This window comes from Musa acuminata, chromosome BXJ2-7 (genome assembly GCF_036884655.1).
Source record: "Musa acuminata AAA Group cultivar baxijiao chromosome BXJ2-7, Cavendish_Baxijiao_AAA, whole genome shotgun sequence".
Lineage (NCBI taxonomy): Eukaryota > Viridiplantae > Streptophyta > Magnoliopsida > Zingiberales > Musaceae > Musa > Musa acuminata.
The window spans coordinates 965,001-986,366 of NC_088344.1; the positions used below are offsets into that span (position 1 = coordinate 965,001).

Sequence of the window (21,366 nt, forward strand, 5' to 3'; positions counted from 1 at the left end):
CTTGGAATTATGATCATCCTTGTCCTAAATCTACAGACCCCTATACCCAAACTTCAAACTTCATCTCTCTCTCTCTCTCTATCTCTATCTATCTATGTAGATTTCTTACTGTTTCAAGTCTACTCTCATTGATCTCATCACTCGATTGGATCCAAGAACTGTCAGATGAACTAATTATATATGCTAAACGAGGCAGTCTATTTCATGATTAATCAAACTTAATAGTATCATAAAGCTAATCTAATCATAGGACAAGATTTTAAGGTCCTTCCACTCAGAATCCACCATTAACACTGGCAAAACCAGGATTAACCACACGAACACCGTAATGTACCAAATATTCCTCTCATCTGCATCTGTCACGAAAGAAAAGGAACCATCAACATGATGAGACATGACAATCGACACAACATCATGCACAAGGACCAAAGCAGAAGAGTCTGTGTCACTGCTGAGAGAAAAGAAGTGTGTGTTCGAAGAAGAGTCGATACTGAAAGCAAGGGTTGGGGGGGCGAGGGGGTCCAACGATTAAAGACCACTAATTCATTAGAGAAAGCACAACGTGGATGCTAATGTTTGGTAAGAGGACAATGGTTTGAGGATAAAGATGTGGGAAAAGCTTGCCGACAGACAATTGCATCAGGAGCAGAAGCTGAGACAGGGAGGGTGAGGCACTGTGGAAGAGGTTCATCACAGCAGTTCTCGATGTGTTCTTCAGATACGGTGAGGTTTTGGTTGATAAGACATTGTACTCTTATGTGACCGATTGCACTTCTTCTATGTTAGGTGACCCATTGATAGCTTCTTCTATGTCTTGTTTGTGCAGAGTAATAGATGCCCAATTGTTTGTTGATGCATTGGTGTCCAATTCACTTCATCCCACCCACATCTGATGCACGAGAACTATTCACCCATATTGGACACCTATATCATATAAAACAAGTGTTCTAACCTCTCTTTCCATCTCTCAAACCATTTTTTATCTTTTTTCCTGTGGCTGTCTGTGCCACTGAAAAGGAAGTTATGAGAACAAGTAAGTCGATTTTAAACAGAGGTGACAGACACGAGATTAATATTCTTAACTCGACTAGCTATGATGAGGAACTGAGATGAATGAAACTGATTTAAATAGAACAAATAGAGGTGTACTTTGCATCATTGAAAGTAAGTAAACAATTAAATATGTTTAATTTGGTGAGTCAGGAAAAGGAGGGTGGGTGGGATTGTGAGAGATTGTGGAGTTGCGCGGTAACGAAGATGGGGTACGTACGACATGAGAATCTATCGCCAGTGCTTTGGATATTATCCAAAATCCAAAGCCCACCACGTCTGCAGCTTTCTTTTCTTCTGCGCTCCTCTCCTCCCCCACTCGAGACTGTCCACTATTCTGTAACATGTCGTCCACCTTCACCGGCACAGCATATCCGAAACGCACTCATGTTCCTCCATCTCCTGTAGCTAGCACAACCTCTCTCTCTCTCTCTCTCAGAAGGGGTTATAGGTTGGAGCCACTTGCAATTCCACGGCCTTCGGTGGTGCGGAAAGATCCAACCTTTACACCAACAACAACATCGGGTTGTGCTTCTATCCTGTTAGGAGTTGTCGATGATGGCCACTTCCAATTCCACAGCCAACACAGTAACTCGCGGTCCATAGGTCGCTGTGTCGACCAAGATGGACATGTGTGGACCGCATGAGTCAACGGCGAGACTGCATGGGAACCAAGAGAGAAGGAACACATGTATGCTCTTGAAGTTGGGGAACTGCATATGTTTTCACTGAATATGAAAAGCACTAAAATTTGGAATATCTAAAATATATGTTCTATCATTCTTATGGAGTAAATGATTTCTTATATTTGACCAATATAAATATAGGTTTCAACATCATTAAATACATGCTACCGAGGTATATCTAGGGACTTTGCTAAATGTAGATTAGATACCTAAACTTGGGCTACTCCGACGACGCAACACAACGCGATCAAATCACAAGCACAGGGTTTAGCAACAACAGCAGAAGATTCCTCGAGTTTGGAATGGCAATCAACCGTGTTAGGCATGATGCATCACACTGTTTGAGACCTCAAATCAATCACTCGGTGTTACATCAAAACACTCGGTAATGTGCTAATCCCACACCACACGGCCATGGCAGGGCGCCCAATCTGCACGTCCATCGAGGGAGGGAGGGAGAGAGAGAGAGAAAGAGAGGGGATCCCAATCATCTCGTCAGCTCCATCATGCTCTTGAAAAGACGCAGGATGGCCCAAACGCAGGTTGATTGATGGGCTTAACTTTTCAAACAAAGGTGATGAATAACTTGAGTGGAAGGGAACATGATGTGACCTCCACGTTGTGTCGACGTCCCACCACCCACCATGCACAGAAGAAGCTTATGGACGTATCAGGCACAGTCTTCTTTCCATGGCTGCAGCAGAGCCACTTACGGAAGACGACACGGAGCAGAAAACAAGTAGTAATCGGCTACTGACTTCGTACTGCAGCAAACACTGTCCTTAAGGATTAGAGCTTTAGGGAGAGATCGAGCATGGCCTTGTCGTCACCATGGGATGAAACGGGAGGAGTAGGAGGAGGAGGAGAAGGGAGGTGTGGTGATGATGGCCGGTGGGGGTGGGAAGCCCGCTGCCAATTCAGGAGGTCGATGGTCTCGTTGCACCAGGCGGAGCAGCTCATCGGCGGCGGTGGGAACGCGAGGCCACCGCGGTCGGCCACCAAGCGGGGGGCACCATAGCCGTCAGACAGGCCGTGGCTGGTGCAGGCAGCAGGCTTGCACGAGTGGGAGGCGATGGGGAAGGAATAGGGGTTAAGGTGGTGAGGAGGGACGGCGACGGTGGCGGGGGGTGGGAGGTAGAGGTGGGAGCTCCACCCCACGCTTCGCTCCTTCTTGTGGGCGTTCTGGTGGCCGCCAAGAGCCTGGGACTTGAGGAACTTCTTGTTGCAGAAGAGGCAAGGGAAGAGCCTGACGTCCCTTGCGTCACGGTCATGGCCACTGCCACTGCCACTGTCAGCGCCGCTGGTCGAAGACTGAGCCAAGGTGAGGGAGAGATCGACACCAGGTTGCGGCGGCAGCAGCTCTGACGAAGGAGTTTCCATCTTCTTCTTCTTCTTCTTCTTCTTCAGCTTTCAGCTTCCAAGTCTTGTTGGGATGGGAGTCGGCACGCTCTCTCATCAGTTTTTAAGGCAAGCGAGCGACAGAAGAGCAAGCCGCTTCCTAAAATGCCAAAGGGGTCACTCATGGGTTGGACAATCGTGTCAAAAGATGGATGACATCTACACGGCCAAAAAGCCTTTTCTGAGGGGCAACAGTTGCTGAACTTTCCAACAAACACATGCTGTGCATCTCAAAGAGGCTGAAATAGGTCATCAGGATAAGAACACCCGCTTTATTCCCAAGCATTTAAGGAAACGAAAGCAAGTGAGCAACGAAGGAGAAAGGAATAAGGAATGTACCTTCTCCTGAGGTGGCCATTAGAAACCTTGAGTTGTAGCCAACAAACTCTACCGTTGGATTCTTGCATACATGTAGCTTTTCAAGTACCTGAAAGCCCTTGAAGGTTTGTAGCAGCACTCAATATAACTTTCCATTATTCTTCAATTTCACCATGTTCCTTAAACAACAGTGAGTATACCAAATGAATTGAGAGAGAGAGAGAGAGAGAGATAGAATGAGTACCTAGTCATTGGGTTAAAAGCTATTGGGGAGTGGGACTCGGCTATACCAAGTCAGACCTGCAACAGTATAGGTTACAGTGAACCCCACAAGTAGGATGAGAACTTGAGAGACGGCAACATTTGATGGCTATGGACCCACCCTTCGTGTTCGGACAAAAGTTGCCCACCAACAAATGTCCAGTCTTCGGTGGGACAACAGTCACCTGTGAGTAAATATTGCCTGGATGGGGGGCAGAGCAATCACAACTTGATTCTTTACGTCGTACCATCATAATGATTCCAAGAGGTAATAAAACATTCAACATGCTGAAACTACACCACACCAGAATTATGTAACATCGAACATATTGGAACATGTTGGAACTTCAAGAGTACGATCAACTACTGAAACCCCAATAATTGATCAATATGCTGCAGTCGGATTCTCAGCTATGAAGATTAAGATGGATCTGTAAATTAGATTGACTATGGCCATTATATAGCAGGAAAAAGCTATTGCAGTAATTAAGAGGACACTAGCTGCAAACACACCAAACACTTTGTCGCTATTTTTCTGCAACAGGTGGTCCTGCTTGAACAATAATAATGCTTTTGCAGATCTTTGCGGAATCTCTGTTCGATCTGTAAAGATGAACTGGAACCATCAGACACGGCCCAGATAGACATTGCACCTCTAAACAATATCTGTAAGTATGCTGTGCATCACAAGTTCTTTTAAGAGAAGGGAAAATAGCAATTGGATTATGGAAATGTAAAGGTCTTCAGACCGTTTCTTCAAGTACCAACCCAAAACTAGTCTATAAAAATTATACTGACAAAATAAAAGTCTAAATCATTCTGCATATTTATATCACCAAATGAAATTCAAATGACAATTTACCAACTATGAAATCCCAGGCTTTATGTGAACAAATAAGCTTGCATCTTTTATTACACAGCCACAAGTTAACAGAGATATTTGAGACGCAATTTGGTAAAAATTTGAGGGGGCACAAATTGTTCAATAGGCTATCTTCTACTTGCTTCCCCAAGATCCCCATCATGGATATAGGCAACTGCATCTGGAAGGCAAACAATGGAACTACTGTTTACAGATGAGCTGGTTCTTTGTCTATATTCCAGCAAAAAATTTCTAAAGGCAGTCTATTTTAATTGTTTGTGGCAGCTTATCCACAGAAATAACTACCAGCATATGCAAAACATATCAATGTACTTAGGAGACATCCGGATGCGATAATCAAAAGAGATAAAATTATTATTAATGGCACGAAAAGAGAAAAAGAAAAATCTAAAAAAACTTTAATAGAAACTATAAATAAATATTTAAGTATTTTGAACTTAACTAAACATATAATTTCTTACAAATCTCAATAATGATAAAAGATCCATATAGCCGATCCCAAATAGTTGGGACTCACGATTTTGTTGTTGTTGTATATGCTAAGCACACAAACAACAAAAAAAATTAGTAAACAAACATGGTGACCAGTATACCAAGGGGTGGCAGGCAGCAAATACTCTTATTGGCCAACAAATAAGAAAAAAATTATTGGCAACAAAATCCACACCGAGGAAATATGAAAAACGAGAGGATGAACAGGGGCAATAGCTGATAAGGAAAATGGTCTAATCATTAAATATTCCATAGACTGCATCTTTGATTTCCAAAAAACACAAAAAAGGATCCAACAAGAAACAACCATTTCAACTATGGAGGTGCCTCCACAACAGGAACACACTAATTGGGCAAACCATGTGGATGATAAAAAGACAAACTTTAAGTCACAGTACCAAGAGGTAATGAAATGTCAACTATATTAATGAGGCAATAGATAATTGATGTAAGCAGATCCAAAAATCAACTGGATCAATAGCATGTCACAATAAGAACTATGTTCTAAATACCAGTACCTTTCCAAAATGAATAAGCAATAGCATTATTGACATAATGTGGCAATGAATCCAGAAAGACAAGTGCCAATCTACACAGAGTTAGCTGTGAACCATAACTACTAACCTAATAGAGAACTTTCCTGCCTGAGATTAGACATTTTGATGAGGTAAGTTCGCAGAACTGTAATACTTTGTTAACCATAGCCACTATGACCCTTTCAGATTTTAGTCCTTGTTGTGCAGACATTTAGAATATACACTAGCTTCCAGATAAGCCAAGTCACAAAGAGCCTGTTTCTCCCATGACTTGCCATTTCTGCAGGAACCCAATTTAGTAACCATTCAATTCATTTTCCAAGACTTGTAGGAAACTTGACACTTGTTCAATCCAGATTCCAATAGTATCCGGAAATCCAATAGCTAACATGTTGCAAATGTGTACCTTCCTCTTTCACATATATAATTCTGTGATTATTGATTTACAGGGGAGAGATGAATCATCACATGAGAATAACGTCATCCAACATTTTTATCACATTTAAAAATGCATAGATGTTTATCTACTTGTATTAATTTCTCATTTCTTGTTTCAAACAGTTTTTAGCTGTCATCTTCCGGCATGTATCATTTCTTAAATTGGTTACCTATCCGGATAACTATTTACATCAGCATACCATAACCTATATACTTTCTGCTTCCAAAAGTTGGCCCCTCCTCAATGCAGTCACAATCCACTCAACCTAGCCAATCCACTCAAGAAACGATCTCAACCGAACAAGGGTGCACAGTCTAATTCATAATTTCACTTCATACATCTGTCCAAGAGGTAGTTAGTCTCACTGCCTCTAGGTACAACATAAAAGAAATAACCTATAAGAGCCATAAACGGGCTCCTTGTCAAACAAACAATATGTCAAAAGGCAGGATACAATGCTCCAACTTTGATCGTGGTTATCCTCAGAGTTTGAAAATCATTCAATTTACAAGTACAAAATAGGGAAACTGTCCATGTGACAGAAAATTTCCTAACAAGCATAGAGATAAATGTATGAAATTTCTGGAAAAGATAGAATAAGAAATATTTGCATATGTGAATAAGTAGGAATAGCTTTTGATTATGATAAAACTTCAAATATTTAAGATGGTATGATCACATATTTAAGAGAGAATTATAGATCCACTGTTTAAGTGAGATAAGTCAATTAGGATTCATAATGTGATTTGTTGGTTCTTATTTTTACTGATATTGCCCTCAACAAAGCTCAATGATGGGACAAAATTTATGTAGCCAACCTCACATAGTTGAGCTGTTACATTTTGTTGTTGCAATTGCATAACTTAGCTAATTCATGCTAGTAAGAAGATTCCTAACAATATAACAGTAAGTTCATTACAGAAATAAGAATTATTGGTTATTCAAAGCAATGCTTCACACGTGCATGGGAAAAGAGAATAAAAGCAGCAAGTATAAAGTGAAGAGTCCAAGAGAAGATAATAAATGGAAAACATAAGGAAAGAGAAATGAAAAAGGGCAATTGAAAAAGAGAAATGAAACATATGGTCAAAAAGGTAAAAGGGAAAGAAGGAGAACCTATAATCATGCTTTATCCACCATCAATACCTTATCCTTCTTATCGCAGCTTCCGATTGCTTGCGATGCTAGCAGGTTATTCTTCCCGAATACTAACAATGTGAAAGGGAGACTGTTACCAACAAATCCTCCACGATCATATTAGTAAGACTGGACCAGCTCTAATCAGGGTATCCCATTGGATAAGCCAGCAAATGGTGTGGCCAGTATAAATTTTGAGCATCAGCATGGCAAATGTCAGTGAACTATGTAATGACCAAAGTAACCAATTACCCTTTTCTTGAATGAGCCTAGCCATATGGACTGAACCATGTAAGCCATATATAATATTCTTTCCAATGTACAATTATTACCACTAAAATCAAACATCACAGCACAGAAATAGCCATGGTCAATAGTGAACAACAAATATCATAGAAATGAGTCTTTCTAACTTGTTTCATGACCAGTCTTCCTTCAAATAATTCCAGTCAAAACCAGTATAATTTTCAGTAATATACCTTGTGTGTATGTATCCCTCTCAGCTCCAACATTTCCAAAGACTCAAAAATCCCACAAAAAAAAAGCGAAAAAACCTCTACTGTATTTGGAGAGGAGAGAGATTGTACTCTTCACAGATTCATATTAGCATGATATCAATGACCAGCAAATAAAATGAAAAGGAGAAACAAGTCACGTAACTGAATGAGCAAAACCTTGGAAACTAAAAATATCAGCCCAGTCAAGCCGACTTTGACTAATATTTTCCCACAAGTATAAACTGTTGAGAAGAAACGAAACACCAAAAAAACAGCATACTCCAAAGTCCAAACTAAGCAGTTTCCAACCTGCATTGGCAATTGGAATGAGGAGGCCTCTAAATCCATAAGTTCTCCCTGCGGTATTCTCGCACGATGACTGGCACACTGGAAGGTGGGAGCTGCAATAAACAACCACTAGTAACAGATGGCCAAAAAATAAAATGTTTTCAAATTACAATTGGAAGCAAAGATAAAAGGTAGATCATCACCACCCAGCTTGTTCCAATGAAAGCAAAATTGAACCCAACATATCTTCCACACATAAAATGAGGCAAACATATAAAGAAGTATCCTTCATGGTTGCAGAAATCATAGAAATACAATCATGTAAAACCCAATTATTATCTCAAAGACACTGGCATAAAATCATATAATAATACAACAATTTAGAAAATGCAGGCATCTTGAAAGTCATCAAAACTGTTAGTGTAGTAGAAAATGCAAGGATTCAGGATCTAAAAGTTCAATCTTATAACAGAGAGAACATTAATGGAATCAGAACAATGCACAGAAAGGAATCAAAGGATGCTTAGAAAGTTCAAAATGATTATAGAGTTCTCCAACCAATAATAAAAAAGAACAAAAATGCATCTTTTAACTTGCAAAAGAGAAAAAGTTAGTTAGATGGAACCAAAAGTAAATCTACTAATAGTATATATAAAAAATATAAAAAATATGAATAAAAGAATATAAAAATTGCAGCTTGGCTGTGCCTCAATACATATTAAACTGTCTGAAAACATGAGAAGAAAATCCTTGGCAACATTTCAGGGTTGCAGATCTTCTGAGGAGCCCCGAGGAAAGTTTATTATATCTGAATAGTGTATGCTGAAAACTCTGTGCCACAAGGCAATAAAGTACTTCACTATGAAAGTTCTTGCCACAGATGATAAAATTCAAAAGTTACTGAGGTCTTGGTTTGGTTAAAACAAAATGTATTAAAAGTCGTGCAACCACGGAAAATAAATCATGGTTCCATTACTCAAATGACCAGTTTCATAAAGATCATTTGCTTACCTAAACTGGTATCAGCCCCATACTCGACTGAATGTCACATACTTAAACTAAATGCATGATGCCAGATGAATTAAATGGCAAGTTAAATCCACATAAGCAAAAGAAAACATAATGATTCATTACATTCCTCCATGATGTACTTTTTTATGACAATCACCACTAAAAGTTTGTGACACTGAAGCACAATTTACTCTCCCAATAAAAGAAAAGAGGTCAATACAGCCCAAGAATTTTGTTAGCCATTGATTGATCAAAGGTAGATGGAAGAGTAGATGTCTTACAATCACTTCTAGGCATTGATTGATCAAAAGGTGGATGGCATGACCATGGTAAACGGTCAGCTTATGCTGTGCAAGACAACACAGTGTCATCGGTGAACTTATGCCCGGAAAGCATGTACTGAGGGAAATGTTCCCAACCACTTTTAGAAAGTTCAGAAAGATCCAAAAGAAGTTATAATGGTATTAAAAGGAAGTCTAGAAAGAAAAGAGTCTTAGACCCATTTCAAATCCTCTAGATTTACTGGAAGTGTTGAACATAGGAAAACAAAACAAACTAAAGCATTATCCAATCAAACCTAGTGGTAATTTCATATAGCAAATATATAAAACTTTTTTGCTTTAGGCATGTATGAGATATGTAACCTGCAACTTGTGATAGCAGCAACTAAATGGGGAAAATGAAATCACATGAAAGAAACAAACATAAAGTTCTTGCATTGCTCGCACTAATTTAAAGAAACTAACACCAAAAACTTAGCAGTCAATTTCACAACTCACCATCCCATAATCCGTGATAATCATTGACACAAAATCAGAAGGTGTTGCATCATAACTGTAAATGCAGGAAATCAAAATTTATCAATCTGGAAATAACAGATGATCAATTGTTTATCACAAAGAGCACTCTTACGTAAGATTTAAAAGCTGCAGATTCTCAATGTCAGCCCGATTATCCAGATGGTTTAAATCTTTCCATCCAGGAACTTTTGAAATGACATCTGGATCACCTGAAAAGTAGAACAAACACAATTTTATAAGATATGTGGCAGAAGGTTGCCTAGCGAAAAAAAATAAGGTAAAAAAAATTAAATACACAGCACTACATGTATACCTAGCTCGTTTGAACATATAGAATCAAGTTGTACCCTTTCATGAAACTTATAAGCCTCACAGCATATTAGAACGGGAACCCGGAAAGCATTTGCAACCATAGCTACACAAGCTGTACCAACTCTTGAGTAAACAGTTCCATTGGACAGCACTGAGGCAGCTCCTAGAAAAACCAGTGTGACTTCATGCATGATGTATGAAATTGCATTTACATGTGTGTATGTGCAGTTAATGCCCTTGGCCACCAATCTATGGAGCAATACCTGCCCTTCAAGCTTTGGGCGAGAATCAACTATAACAACACGGAACTGTTTCCCAACCTCGTGGGCGTATACTAATAGCATCTCAACAACACAAGATAATCCATATGTTAGGAGAACATCCCCATCTCTGATCTTGGTAACAGCATGCCTAATTATAACCTTATCAGCAATCACTATTTTCTCATTTATGAAACGATCAATGTCAGATTGAAGACTAGATTTCACTTCTGATTCCGGCATTGTATCTGGTAATTTAGCAATTCTATTTTTTAAAAACCTGATAGCATTTCCCATGCTAATTGAAAGAGGTCTACACTCGATTAGAAATGACACATAACTACTTATTTTTGCAGTCAAATCTCGAACAAGTGCCTTTTCAGGGGGTGTAGAGTAATCTCGGATTGCCTCTCGGAATGCAAGAAGCATTGCAATACAACGAGCATTGCCACCTGATATATTACCAGACAAGTACTGAAGTCCAACCTGATGACAAGATCAAGCAGTCACATTAGACAAAATGATATTTTGACACATAATATGTTCGTAGCAGATAATAGAAATCAAAATCTTTGATCATTTTGACTAAAACAGGAGACAATTACATAAACTCGGCATAATTAATTACAAGGTTCACATTGTTGTGTTGGACGCAAATAATTCTTCTTTGAATTTATGCATATCTGAACATATCTGCAGAGAACATAGTACAGAACTTGCAGTAGATGCAATAAGTCCATACTTGGTCACTCTGTTACTTGGTTACTCATGATCAAACTCGAGATCCACCTACATAAGATCTAATTTGCATATCATTGGTCGACTTAACACAAGCCTGTTTCAGAAACCTTTGCCCAAATAATTCCTGATGTCTCCTACCAAAATAGGCTTTGTTACCTGACTATAGGTATATCAGACCATCAGACCAGGAGAATATCTGTTAGTTTTCTAAACCAGCATAGTGGAACATATTTCATATATGTGCCAAAGCATCAAAACCAACGATAAGGGATATAATGCTTGCAGACCAAGTTAAGGGGGAAAAAATAGCATCATCGATAGGCACCTTGTAAACAGAAGGATGCATTGGATCAAGTTGAAAGAACTTTGTTTCAAGATCTGGAAGCTGAGTTCCATGTATATATTGAGGTAAATGCCGGAACAATTCAACTCTGTTTTTAGCTTCAAATTGATAAACCACTGCACGTCGTTTTGCTTTTTCAACCCTATGGATATCATCAAATTGCATACGTGGAGGAGGAACGTCCTTCTTCCGATCCTTTTCAGGAGGTCGATCAACGACCTTCTTTTCGGAAGATACAGATGGATTTGCAACTTGAGGCCCATCTTTCTTTTGTGCAGGAGGCTTGACAACTTTACCCTGCTTTGTGTTTGCAGGAACTGCACCTCCTGGTGTAGCTGAAAGCTTGACTCCAGCACCTATAAATATAATCATGCAAACCAATGCAATACTATATTAACTGAATCTGAGGTACAGGTCATAACAAAATGAATATGTATACAATCCAATACAGAAAGTGTTTTCTAACAAGAAATTGTGATTTTAGGCAGCCAAATAGTGACAGATAAGAAAAAACCAAAGAGATATGGTTAAAGAACAAAGTTATGGCAGTACAAAGATAAAAAATTCCTGGTGTATAAATTTTGGCAGTTCTAATTAAAAGTAAAAAAATGGTAACACTGACAATCAAGAATTATAGGAGAGCTCCTAAAAGAAATTGACTCACATTATTCATTTATCAAGGCAGGCAAACTCGAATACTAAGATACAGGAATCAATTTTGATTATGGGAGGATAAGGCCTAAGAATGTTGGATAAATGCATGACGTTTTTCAGGGGAATGCAACAACTATCCAAAGCACTGTCACACATTTAGCTCTCTGTTCTTTGGCATTAGCCTAAAAATCTGCACTTAACTCTCCACAAGTTCCAGATCTACAGTAGAAATTTGACTATCAAAGAGTTCTTTGGACTGATATATACAATAGACATGCTGAAGTTAACAACTGAAGAAACAGGAGGCTTTCATGCAATATCCCAAGCAGATAGCAAACTGTCAATCAAGTTATCCAAAAGCCAGTTCCAAGTAAAGTTTTTAATATAAAGAAACAAGACTTAAATCAAGGTTTTTGTTCATTCCGACATACTGTGTGGGTACACTGAGATGTACTGCTGTACCCATCTGCTGGGGGAGGGAGAGGGGGAGGAAGAAGGAAGAGGAGGAAAAGGAGAGGTGTCAACAAAGAGGTGGGCAGTAGCCAACGAGTGCACAGGAAGCAACAAGCAGCAGTGGTCAAGCCATGCAGATCGGGTTCGCATTTCATGCTGACATGGAGCGATATAAGGGTTAACAAAAATATATTATTTTTTAAAACTGGACCACCCAAAATGAGGTGGTCCACATAGGGGTTGACGCCCAGACCAGTTAGTACCTATTCAACATTTAATTCCACATCGAAATGTACCGGATGGTACATATCTGCCATAGACTGGATCAGAACACGAATCCACTCCTTCTACAGGGTTAAGGTGTAGTACAAGGCTTAAAACCTAGTAAGCCTTGTGAACTAGAAGGAAAGCCCACTTTTTTTTTATCCTAAAATTGAAAAAGAACTGCTTCTGTCTCTTTTAATTTTTAGTAAGGAAAAAATCCTAATGCCCTATGTCCCCCATATGCCTTACTCTCACGAATTCTCTAGCACTAGCCGCCCATCGCCCACTCTTGTCAGCGTGTTGGTATGACCGGTACTCTTCTCCCCTTCGTCCTTTGCTGTTTCCTTTTCTTCTTCTCCTCCTCTCTATGTACTGGTATCACGGTACATATACTAGCATACAGTGTCATATGCTGAAATGAACTGGGCCCATACCAATCCACCTATGGACCGGCATATGTCAACTACCTGAACTGTGACGCTGCCTAAAATTCACTAAATACTGATGCTAAGCATTAAAAAGACAATGACAATCACTTATATACTGTAGCTTGTAAGACCAGAATTGGTATCAAGATTATCCTATGAAGATCCAATCAGGAGAAGAGGGTTCAACTAAACTGGACCAACAATATAAAAATAAATTGAGAAAATACAGGGCTAATTACATATTACTCTCTGTAGCTAATTATGTTTAGTATTTCGGTCCTTACACTTTCAAAAAATACATTAGAATCTTTATACTTACGAAAGTGAAACATTTAACCCCGTTTCTCCTCACACCGTTAATTCTGTTACGAAAATACTGCACGTGTTTTCACATGCAAAAAATGACCCTAAAACAAGGTTAAAAAAATCATTTCATCCCCCTATATGTTATTGCCAACTTTTCCTTGCTCATCGGTATCTCCCTGCACCCAACATCTACCCTACATAGCTTCCCACTACCAACATGAGACCGTTGCGCCCCTGTCGCCTCTCCCACAACCCAAACAGCACCCTCCTTTGTGAGCACACCGCCGACGTTCCTCCCGTAGGAGCTAAACCATTTTGCTCGCATATACTCCCTCCACCTCCGCGACGGCACATGCATGCTCGCGCCTCTGATGACTCCACTATGGCGGCACACATTAGCTTCACGACGCGCTCAAGCAAGTCTCGACTACCGACGAACACCGCTGGAAGGACGATCACGTAGTCGATGATTGGCCTAGGAATCTTGAATTCTACGACAAGGTTGATGTCCACAATGTAGCAAGCGCCGCCCCTAGCGATCACATCGATGTACTCGTGGTAGCCGCCATGGACTTTGTCAGCTCTCACCAACTCGCCATTGAGTCGCTCTCCAACTCGACTAGCACGGCCTTGAGCGAGCGCCACCGGTCTCCGCCCCGGAGCCCTTCCTCCCTCCATGACTGCAACCTACTCCCATATGATCGTGGCTTTCGGCCATCCCTCGCTTTCGAATCCTACTTGACGTCATAGAACGAGTCAACGAGGTCAGCCAACTCGGCGGTCGAGTTGGGGGACTCCTTTGCCGACTCGCCTCCCGTTGAATCTCAAAGTCGCGTCCTGGTTGTCTCATCTAGCGACGTTATCACCTCCTGCTGAATCGCCACTAGTCTCCGCCCCGACAACAACACCTGGATCACGTCTAGCCAGGGCAAAGACCGGTGGCAATTGGACAGGAGGCAATAGCGCCACTGGACGAGACAACCAGGGCGCGACTTTGGGATTCAGCAGGAGGGGAGCCGGTTGAGTCCTCGACTCGGCCGTCGTGCTGGCTAACCTAGTTGACTCGTTCTATGACGTCGAGCAGGATCCGGAAGCGAGGGACGATCGAAAGCCACGATCAAATGGGAGTAGGTTGCGATCGTGGAGGGAGAAGGGCCTCCGGGGCGAAGATTAGTGGCGCTCACTTGAGGCCATGCTGGCCGAGTCGAAGGGCGACTCGATGGCGGGTCGGTGAGACCTGACAGATTCCCTAGCAGTTACAACAAGTACATCGACGTGATCGCCAAGGGCGACGCCTACTACATCGTGGAAATCAAACTTGCCGCAAAATTCGAGATTGCAAGGCTAACAACCAACTACATGATGCTCCTCCACGTCCTTCTGGTGGTGTTCGTCGACAGTCGAGACTTGCTTGAGCACATCATGAAGCTGATGTACGTCGCCACAGGAGAGTCATCAAAGGCGTGGGCATGCACGTACTACGTCACTGCTACCGTGGAGGCGGAGAGAGTATGTGCAAGAAAAATGGTTAAGCTCCTATGGAAGGACCGCCGACAGTGTGCTCACAGAGGAGGGTGTCGTTTGGGTTGCGGGAGAGGCGGCAAGGGCGCAACCGTCTCATGTTAGTGGTGGGAAGCTATATAGGATAGATATTAGGTGTAGGGAGGGGAGATGTCGGTGAGTAGGGAAAAGTTGGCAATGGCACACAGGGATTGTGAAATTACCTTTTTAACCCTATTTTTGGGTTATTTTTCACACGTGACAGCACATGCGATATTTCTGTCGACAAAATTGACGGCATGAGGAGCAACAAGGTTAAATGTTTCACTTTCGTAAGTATAGGGATCCCAAAGTAACTTTTGAAAGTATAAGGACTGAAATACTAAACATAACTAACTATATAGGATAATATGTAATTAGCACGAAAATATATTAAAATAATAATCATAAAAAAAGAAATTAGGAGAGTAATAAAAAAAAAGGAAAATAAGACCATAAAAATATTTTCATAGAATTTTACAATAATAACATTCATTAAAACACCAAAATATGTCATTAAGTGCATCTTATTGGCCCTTGCCCCTTAAATTGGCCATCACGTAAGGTTAAAACAAATCAACAATCCACAATTTAAAATAATAAAAAAATGATCTAACTTAGTATTGATAGGGTAGAGGAATGGCTTCTTTGACTCAACCAATCACATATTGTCACGTTTCACTCAATCAACATCCTCGGCAACAGGCCACAACTACAACTACAGCCACAAAGGTTGATCCTCACCTCGACTACACTAGTCCTCATTTCTCAAACAATTTCTCAAACAGGGATAGAAGTTGATAAGTTATGGATTTTTAATGACTCATGCATCATTTACCATAAAAAGGGCATCTTACGAACAGGTCTTGATGTTAAAGAATCATTAAGCAATAAATCACAATAAGCATAAAGCGTAAACTTGAGAGAGACTATCTTGCTGCATAAACCACTTCCTAGAGAGAGAACACCTTGCTGCACAAAATAACATGATATTGAAAAGCAATTTACAGCAATAAACATAAATTTTATTTACACATTAGTCACTACACATTCAAGAAAGATGAACTAATTCTTTACCAGATTCCTTTGCTGCAGCTTTTGCAGAACGTTGGGCCTCTTGGAGGGCACGCCTCTCAGCTTTTGTTGTTTTCTCCTTGAGTGTCTTTGATACCCCTGCCCCATCATTTTGGATCCCCACAACAGCTCCTCTTTCTTTTTCTGCAAGATGCCACTCAATCTAAAGAAGATTAACTTGGAGAATCACAGATCAACATAGTAAGGTTTTCTAAAAAGTTTTGGTGCAGACTCAAATTATAATTACAATTCTAAAATTTGTAATTTTATAGTGCTTTCTCTCATTTCATCAACATGACAACTTAGAAATACACAGACAATTGAAATAGGATTCAGTAAAGTTATACAAAAGCCATTCTTTTAAATTTTACCTCCTACAGAACCAATTGGAAGCTGAGCAGTTATTACTTAAGAAGTTGCATCCATGAGTACATAATTATAAATTATTGGAATATTTCCATGCCAAAATTATTTCTTATGTCAAATGATACCATATAAGCTTAAAAGAGCAAACTGCAAAAGTTATCCAGCAGTTCCACAAGATAAATTAAAGCTTTCAATCTATCAGTACTACATCAAAAGCCTACTGTCCCATATTTCAGTACTACAAAAGTAATCATAAAGCTGATCCATACACATCTGATTATCCAACACAATGATAAGCAAGTAGAAGAAGTTAATAACCTGCACCATCTATTTGAGAAGTTCTCTTCAATTGAACACATGATATGAGTTTCCACAAATGAACCAGACACAAATTTATTGTATATAGAACAATTAGCTGTCTTTATCTTCATTTATGATTTTTAAGAAAGACTACAAGCTAGATATTTAATATCAAATCAATGCTTTAAACATGACTTCAGAAGTTCCACGAACAAGAATCTAATACCAAGTCATTTTTCTTAACAAGTTTATAGCATATAGTTACATTTCAACTAATGGCATATTCGGTCCCTATAGATACAGATAAATTATCAAAAGCTTTAGCAAATAAAATGGGAAAGATATTCTCATTGGTTCACAAAAAGCAGGACATTTTCCAACATTTATTTATATACTCATCTCTAACCTAGTCCACGAAAACAACCAAGATATTTGATTTTTAGAATAACTGCAGGGATAGTACCCATCATGACACATCAGAGAAGGTTTTGTAATTAAAATAGCTGAAACATTCAAAATCATGACACTGGGAACATGAAATATTCAAGATCATGGCACTGGGAACACCATATCTCTTAGTTCATGATAGTTGCTTCATTATTTTGTTGGCTCACGAAACAAAAGATCATTTATGTAGGTAGTTTGCTACATCAGATAAAATATCTTACAAAACAAGTATTATGCATCCAATTGGGTCAATGGAAGTGGAAGCTTAAAACCCATGAAACAGTTAATCTTTTTTTCTTTACAATTGTGTTCTTTATCTTTTTTCCTCTACTGTTAAGGTCATTATGTGCCCCAACAACAAATATTGAACAGTTTTTAGGAGAAAAGCCAATGCAATTTCAAATTAAGGACATGACAATCATTCATAAATTACTATGACACAAATATCTTGTGCATCCAAAGGCCTATAGTCGGAAGTTCAGAAACTGAAGATCGTCATAATCACCATGCTGAAGAAGGTTCTGAACAATATTAGAAGCCTACATACCGATCATCATCTTTTGAAATTTTTCCTCAAGTTAAAAAATGTTAGGTTCTTGTGATGCTTGTCTTTTTGCAAAATTTGTGAATTCAAATGTGCAAACCCTTTCCATAAGCTACGAAACACAGATACTTTAAAAGGCTTGTCATGTCAAACGCATACACTTAAAAATAAACCAGGACATATGAACATCTACATATTCATGCTAGCATTTGTTTTTTTTCCATATTAATTTATATGCATAACATCTTCAAGACACACTGAATGTTGCAAATATGTACATAATTTAGCCTTTAATCCTACTATACAATGTTTTGTACATTAATTGTCATGCCCATATTATGTTGCCCCCTACTTTTAAAAAACTTTCCATGTATGTCCACATATTGTGTTTGTCCACATCCCGTTTGTGTGACCATGCTTCATATGTGTAGTATCCTTCAAATATTAAAAATCACAAAATAATTTTATTAGAGGAGAAAATAGACCACAAGGTTATACACATCATCAAATCCTAAAGAGCTAAAAACTGATAAAACACTTTCAACCTGAATATTTATGGGCAACACTATCAAAGAATCAAAGCGATTGATGCAAACAATGTTTCAAACTATATTCAAGATGAATTAGCTAAGGTATAAAATAAAGCCATGAATGTTTAGGTCTGGCCATTTTTAGTTTTAGAATTTTCTTTCTTTTTTGAAATGCGTCTGATTGCTGTTACGATTAAATATGACATTGTCGAACAACTTTGTTATTATATTTGTTCAGTTGGTTTTATTCAATTTTTTGAAGAATTATTAAAGGAGACCAAAAACTAGCCAATTAGTTTTGCTTGGTTGCACACAATACCAATCCAGTATAATACTGATCACTCTCAATTTCAATAAGAAAGATGAATTCCACTTGTTCATATGGTCCGAAAAAACTTAGACAACCGAAAGAAAATAAAATTATTGATATAAAAAAAAATCTATTATACAATACATAACCCAACACTAGCCATTCACTACTGAATACCAAAGAAGTATCTTAAATTTCAAGGCATAATTGCACCATCTATAGACACAATTCACATATAGTACCTATTAAATGTGGATTTCACCCTACCACAATACTAAAATTGTAAAAAGTAGACTCTACTGCCTTTGCTAGGACAAGGGCACACAACCTTAAATCATCTGATATGACACTTTAGACATAACAGGTACATTCACAAAATTGCTATGATAACGGAGATATAATACAGAGCACTAAGTTCCGCTTTCAGAAGTACCCATATCTCTTGAGGATCAATGATCTAAATCTTTAAGAATCATTCATTAAACATCAATTCTAGAGGTAAATCATACACCATATGTAGTGCTTCCATTGGTAAATCATAGACCACGTAGTGCTTCTGCCTTTGTGAAATTTTTTTGAACAAACAGATTATGGATGACATATTTTAGCCATTGGTTCAAATGAAGGAAGCATATAAACAAAATCTTAATGAATAGAAGGTGCAAGATGACATTTTATAATGGTGTCATACAGAGGTAGACAAATTTAGGAAACTTCTCCCAGTGCGTAGAATTCATAGTTAAATTTAGAAATCCACCAGTAAAAAGATATGTAATCTAAACCACACATGTGATGTATACACCTGACATAAGCGTCCACACAACCTTCCATTTCAACATCCACCCATCAACTCAATCTGAGAGGCTCTGATTTCAGCCAGCTTCCCGTAAAGGCTATTTGGCTGAATCTAAAAAGGATAATACAACTCTGTTTGATGTTCATGTCCATTAACAAGCGTTAAATATGTAGGGTTCATCATTATGATGCGCAGACTTATTGCATTGTTTTCACCTTCTCACAAGTAGCACCACCATGCAGAATATTTAATCCAACAAACACACTCCAAGTCTTCCTCCGCACACAAATCCCGAGATGCTCTAAAATATAATTCCTTACATGCTAATTCCATGAAACAATCATAAACAACATCCAAAACAAGAAGATACCATCAGATTTTATTCCTGGCCACTTGACAAGAACTTCCTTGCAAATTACAGATGAAATTAAAAGCCAATTGCATGTTGTACATATATATTGCTCAATTGTCGAAGTGAACTATGCAGGAGCCAGGCTAAATAAAAGGTATCACTAAACAATAACGTCGTACCTGAAATACCGGGCCGTGTCTTCGCCACCGATGCAGTCGTCCACGAGCTCTTCGGAGTATTGCTGCCGCCACCAACAATACCAGCCTTCATCACCATCATTTCACCGCTACTCCCAGGGAAGGAAGACGCAACCTTTGCCGCCTCACTCCGACCATTACATGGAGACATAGAAGGATCCTCGGAGAACTGGGAGACCGCGTCGTCCATCCGGCTGGACGGCGACGTCAAGGGGGGCGACTCAAGGAGGACTTCCGGCGGGTTATATCCGCCGACCTGGATCTGAAGGCTGTCGCGGCGGGCGGGGTTGGGGACGGCGAGGGGAGCGGAGGGGGAGTGGCGTGGCGGGGGGATCATGACCGGGGAGGTGGAGATAGCAGGGGGGCCGGTGTCTCCGGAGGGAGGGGAAGAGGCAGCCGCGGCAGTGGGGGCTTCGGAGAGGTAGCGGGCGGGCGGGGCGGCGCCGGGGGTGACGAAGCCCACTTGCCGGACCTTGGGGTCGCTGACCGTCCTGGGTGGCCGTCGGTTGTCCATCCTAACGCCGGCGACGGGCAGCGGATGGGGAATGGGGGATGAGGGCGAGAGGGAGGGATGTGGGATTTGCTAGGGTTTTGAACGTCTTCCGGCGATGGCAACGCGATGGGGTGGCGAGCCGCATCACAAATAAATGCATTTCTCTTTTTTTTATACAATTTTTTTTATAATAAATTTAATAATTTTCGTAAAATTATCCGTGAGAGACATTCGAATAATTATTTTTTAAAAAAATATTTAAAAAATAAGACTACATATCAATAAATCTAAAGAAAAATCATTTAATTAATTTATTCTATTATTTTACTAACATAATTAATAAAAATATATATTAGATTACATTATAATGTTACACATTTCTTCATAAAAGGTATTATAATAGATGAAAACATATTTATATTTTTAATAAAAATAAAAAAATACGAAAAATTGTGTTGTGGGTTGGGCCGGCCCAATAAGTTGAGATCCAATGTCATTGTAGATCTTATATATCGTCTAATTAGAATGAAATTGAGAGATAGGTATCGAGTAAATATTAATCAAATATTGGATGAAATTAGAGGGAGAGACAAATAATGGATTAGAACTCATAACATGTTTAGGTTCCATGATAAATATTTTTTTGATAAGGTGGCTACAAATATCAAAAATGAAACTTAAATGGTACATAGTGTTAAACTCTAACAAAGCCCTTAGATTGCCTCTAAATATTTTTTTGGTACAGCCAACACAATGACTAATGAGCAATTAATTATTGGGAGGTAAACAAATTGTAAGAGAGAGAGAGAGGTCAATTGGGGTGTCATGGTTTTTTTATTTTTAATTAATGTTAAAAACTAA

The 21,366-nt window shown here is 39.3% G+C and overlaps 2 protein-coding genes across 4 annotated transcripts; both read right to left on the minus strand.

Annotated features, from left to right (window-relative positions):
* Window positions 1-2,030: 2,030 nt before the first annotated feature.
* Window positions 2,031-20,641, minus strand: LOC135616503 (uncharacterized). 3 transcript variants are annotated; one of them, XM_065115755.1, is made up of 8 exons: window positions 19,995-20,641; window positions 16,174-16,314; window positions 11,435-11,808; window positions 10,110-10,854; window positions 9,909-10,005; window positions 9,776-9,830; window positions 8,007-8,098; window positions 2,031-4,316 (listed from the first exon to the last, which is right to left on the minus strand). In XM_065115755.1, the coding sequence occupies exons 1-7, from the start codon at window positions 20,524-20,526 to the stop codon at window positions 8,036-8,038; spliced, it is 2,007 nt and encodes a 668-aa protein (XP_064971827.1). In that variant the 5' UTR covers window positions 20,527-20,641; the 3' UTR covers window positions 2,031-4,316; window positions 8,007-8,035. The 3 variants fall into 3 exon arrangements, with proteins under 3 accessions (XP_064971827.1, XP_064971826.1, XP_064971828.1); XM_065115754.1 differs by lacking the exon at window positions 2,031-4,316 and adding an exon at window positions 4,516-4,756; XM_065115756.1 differs by lacking the exon at window positions 2,031-4,316 and adding an exon at window positions 4,516-4,779.
* Window positions 2,526-3,116, minus strand: LOC135618015 (zinc finger protein 6-like). Its single transcript, XM_065118915.1, has one exon. The coding sequence runs from the start codon at window positions 3,114-3,116 to the stop codon at window positions 2,526-2,528; it is 591 nt and encodes a 196-aa protein (XP_064974987.1).
* Window positions 20,642-21,366: the final 725 nt, after the last annotated feature.

Excerpts from the sequence above, each read along its gene's own strand:
- LOC135616503 (XM_065115755.1), bottom strand. The coding sequence starts at position 20,526 with ATGGACAACCGACGGCCACCCAGGACGGTCAGCGACCCCAAGGTCCGG. Across the intron at positions 11,809-16,173 it reads AGCTGCAGCAAAGGAATCTG|GTGCTGGAGTCAAGCTTTCA; the intron begins GTAAAGAATTAG and ends TTATATTTATAG. Across the intron at positions 8,099-9,775 it reads TTATCACGGATTATGGGATG|CTCCCACCTTCCAGTGTGCC; the intron begins GTGAGTTGTGAA and ends TGTTTATTGCAG.
- LOC135618015 (XM_065118915.1), bottom strand. The coding sequence starts at position 3,116 with ATGGAAACTCCTTCGTCAGAGCTGCTGCCGCCGCAACCTGGTGTCGAT.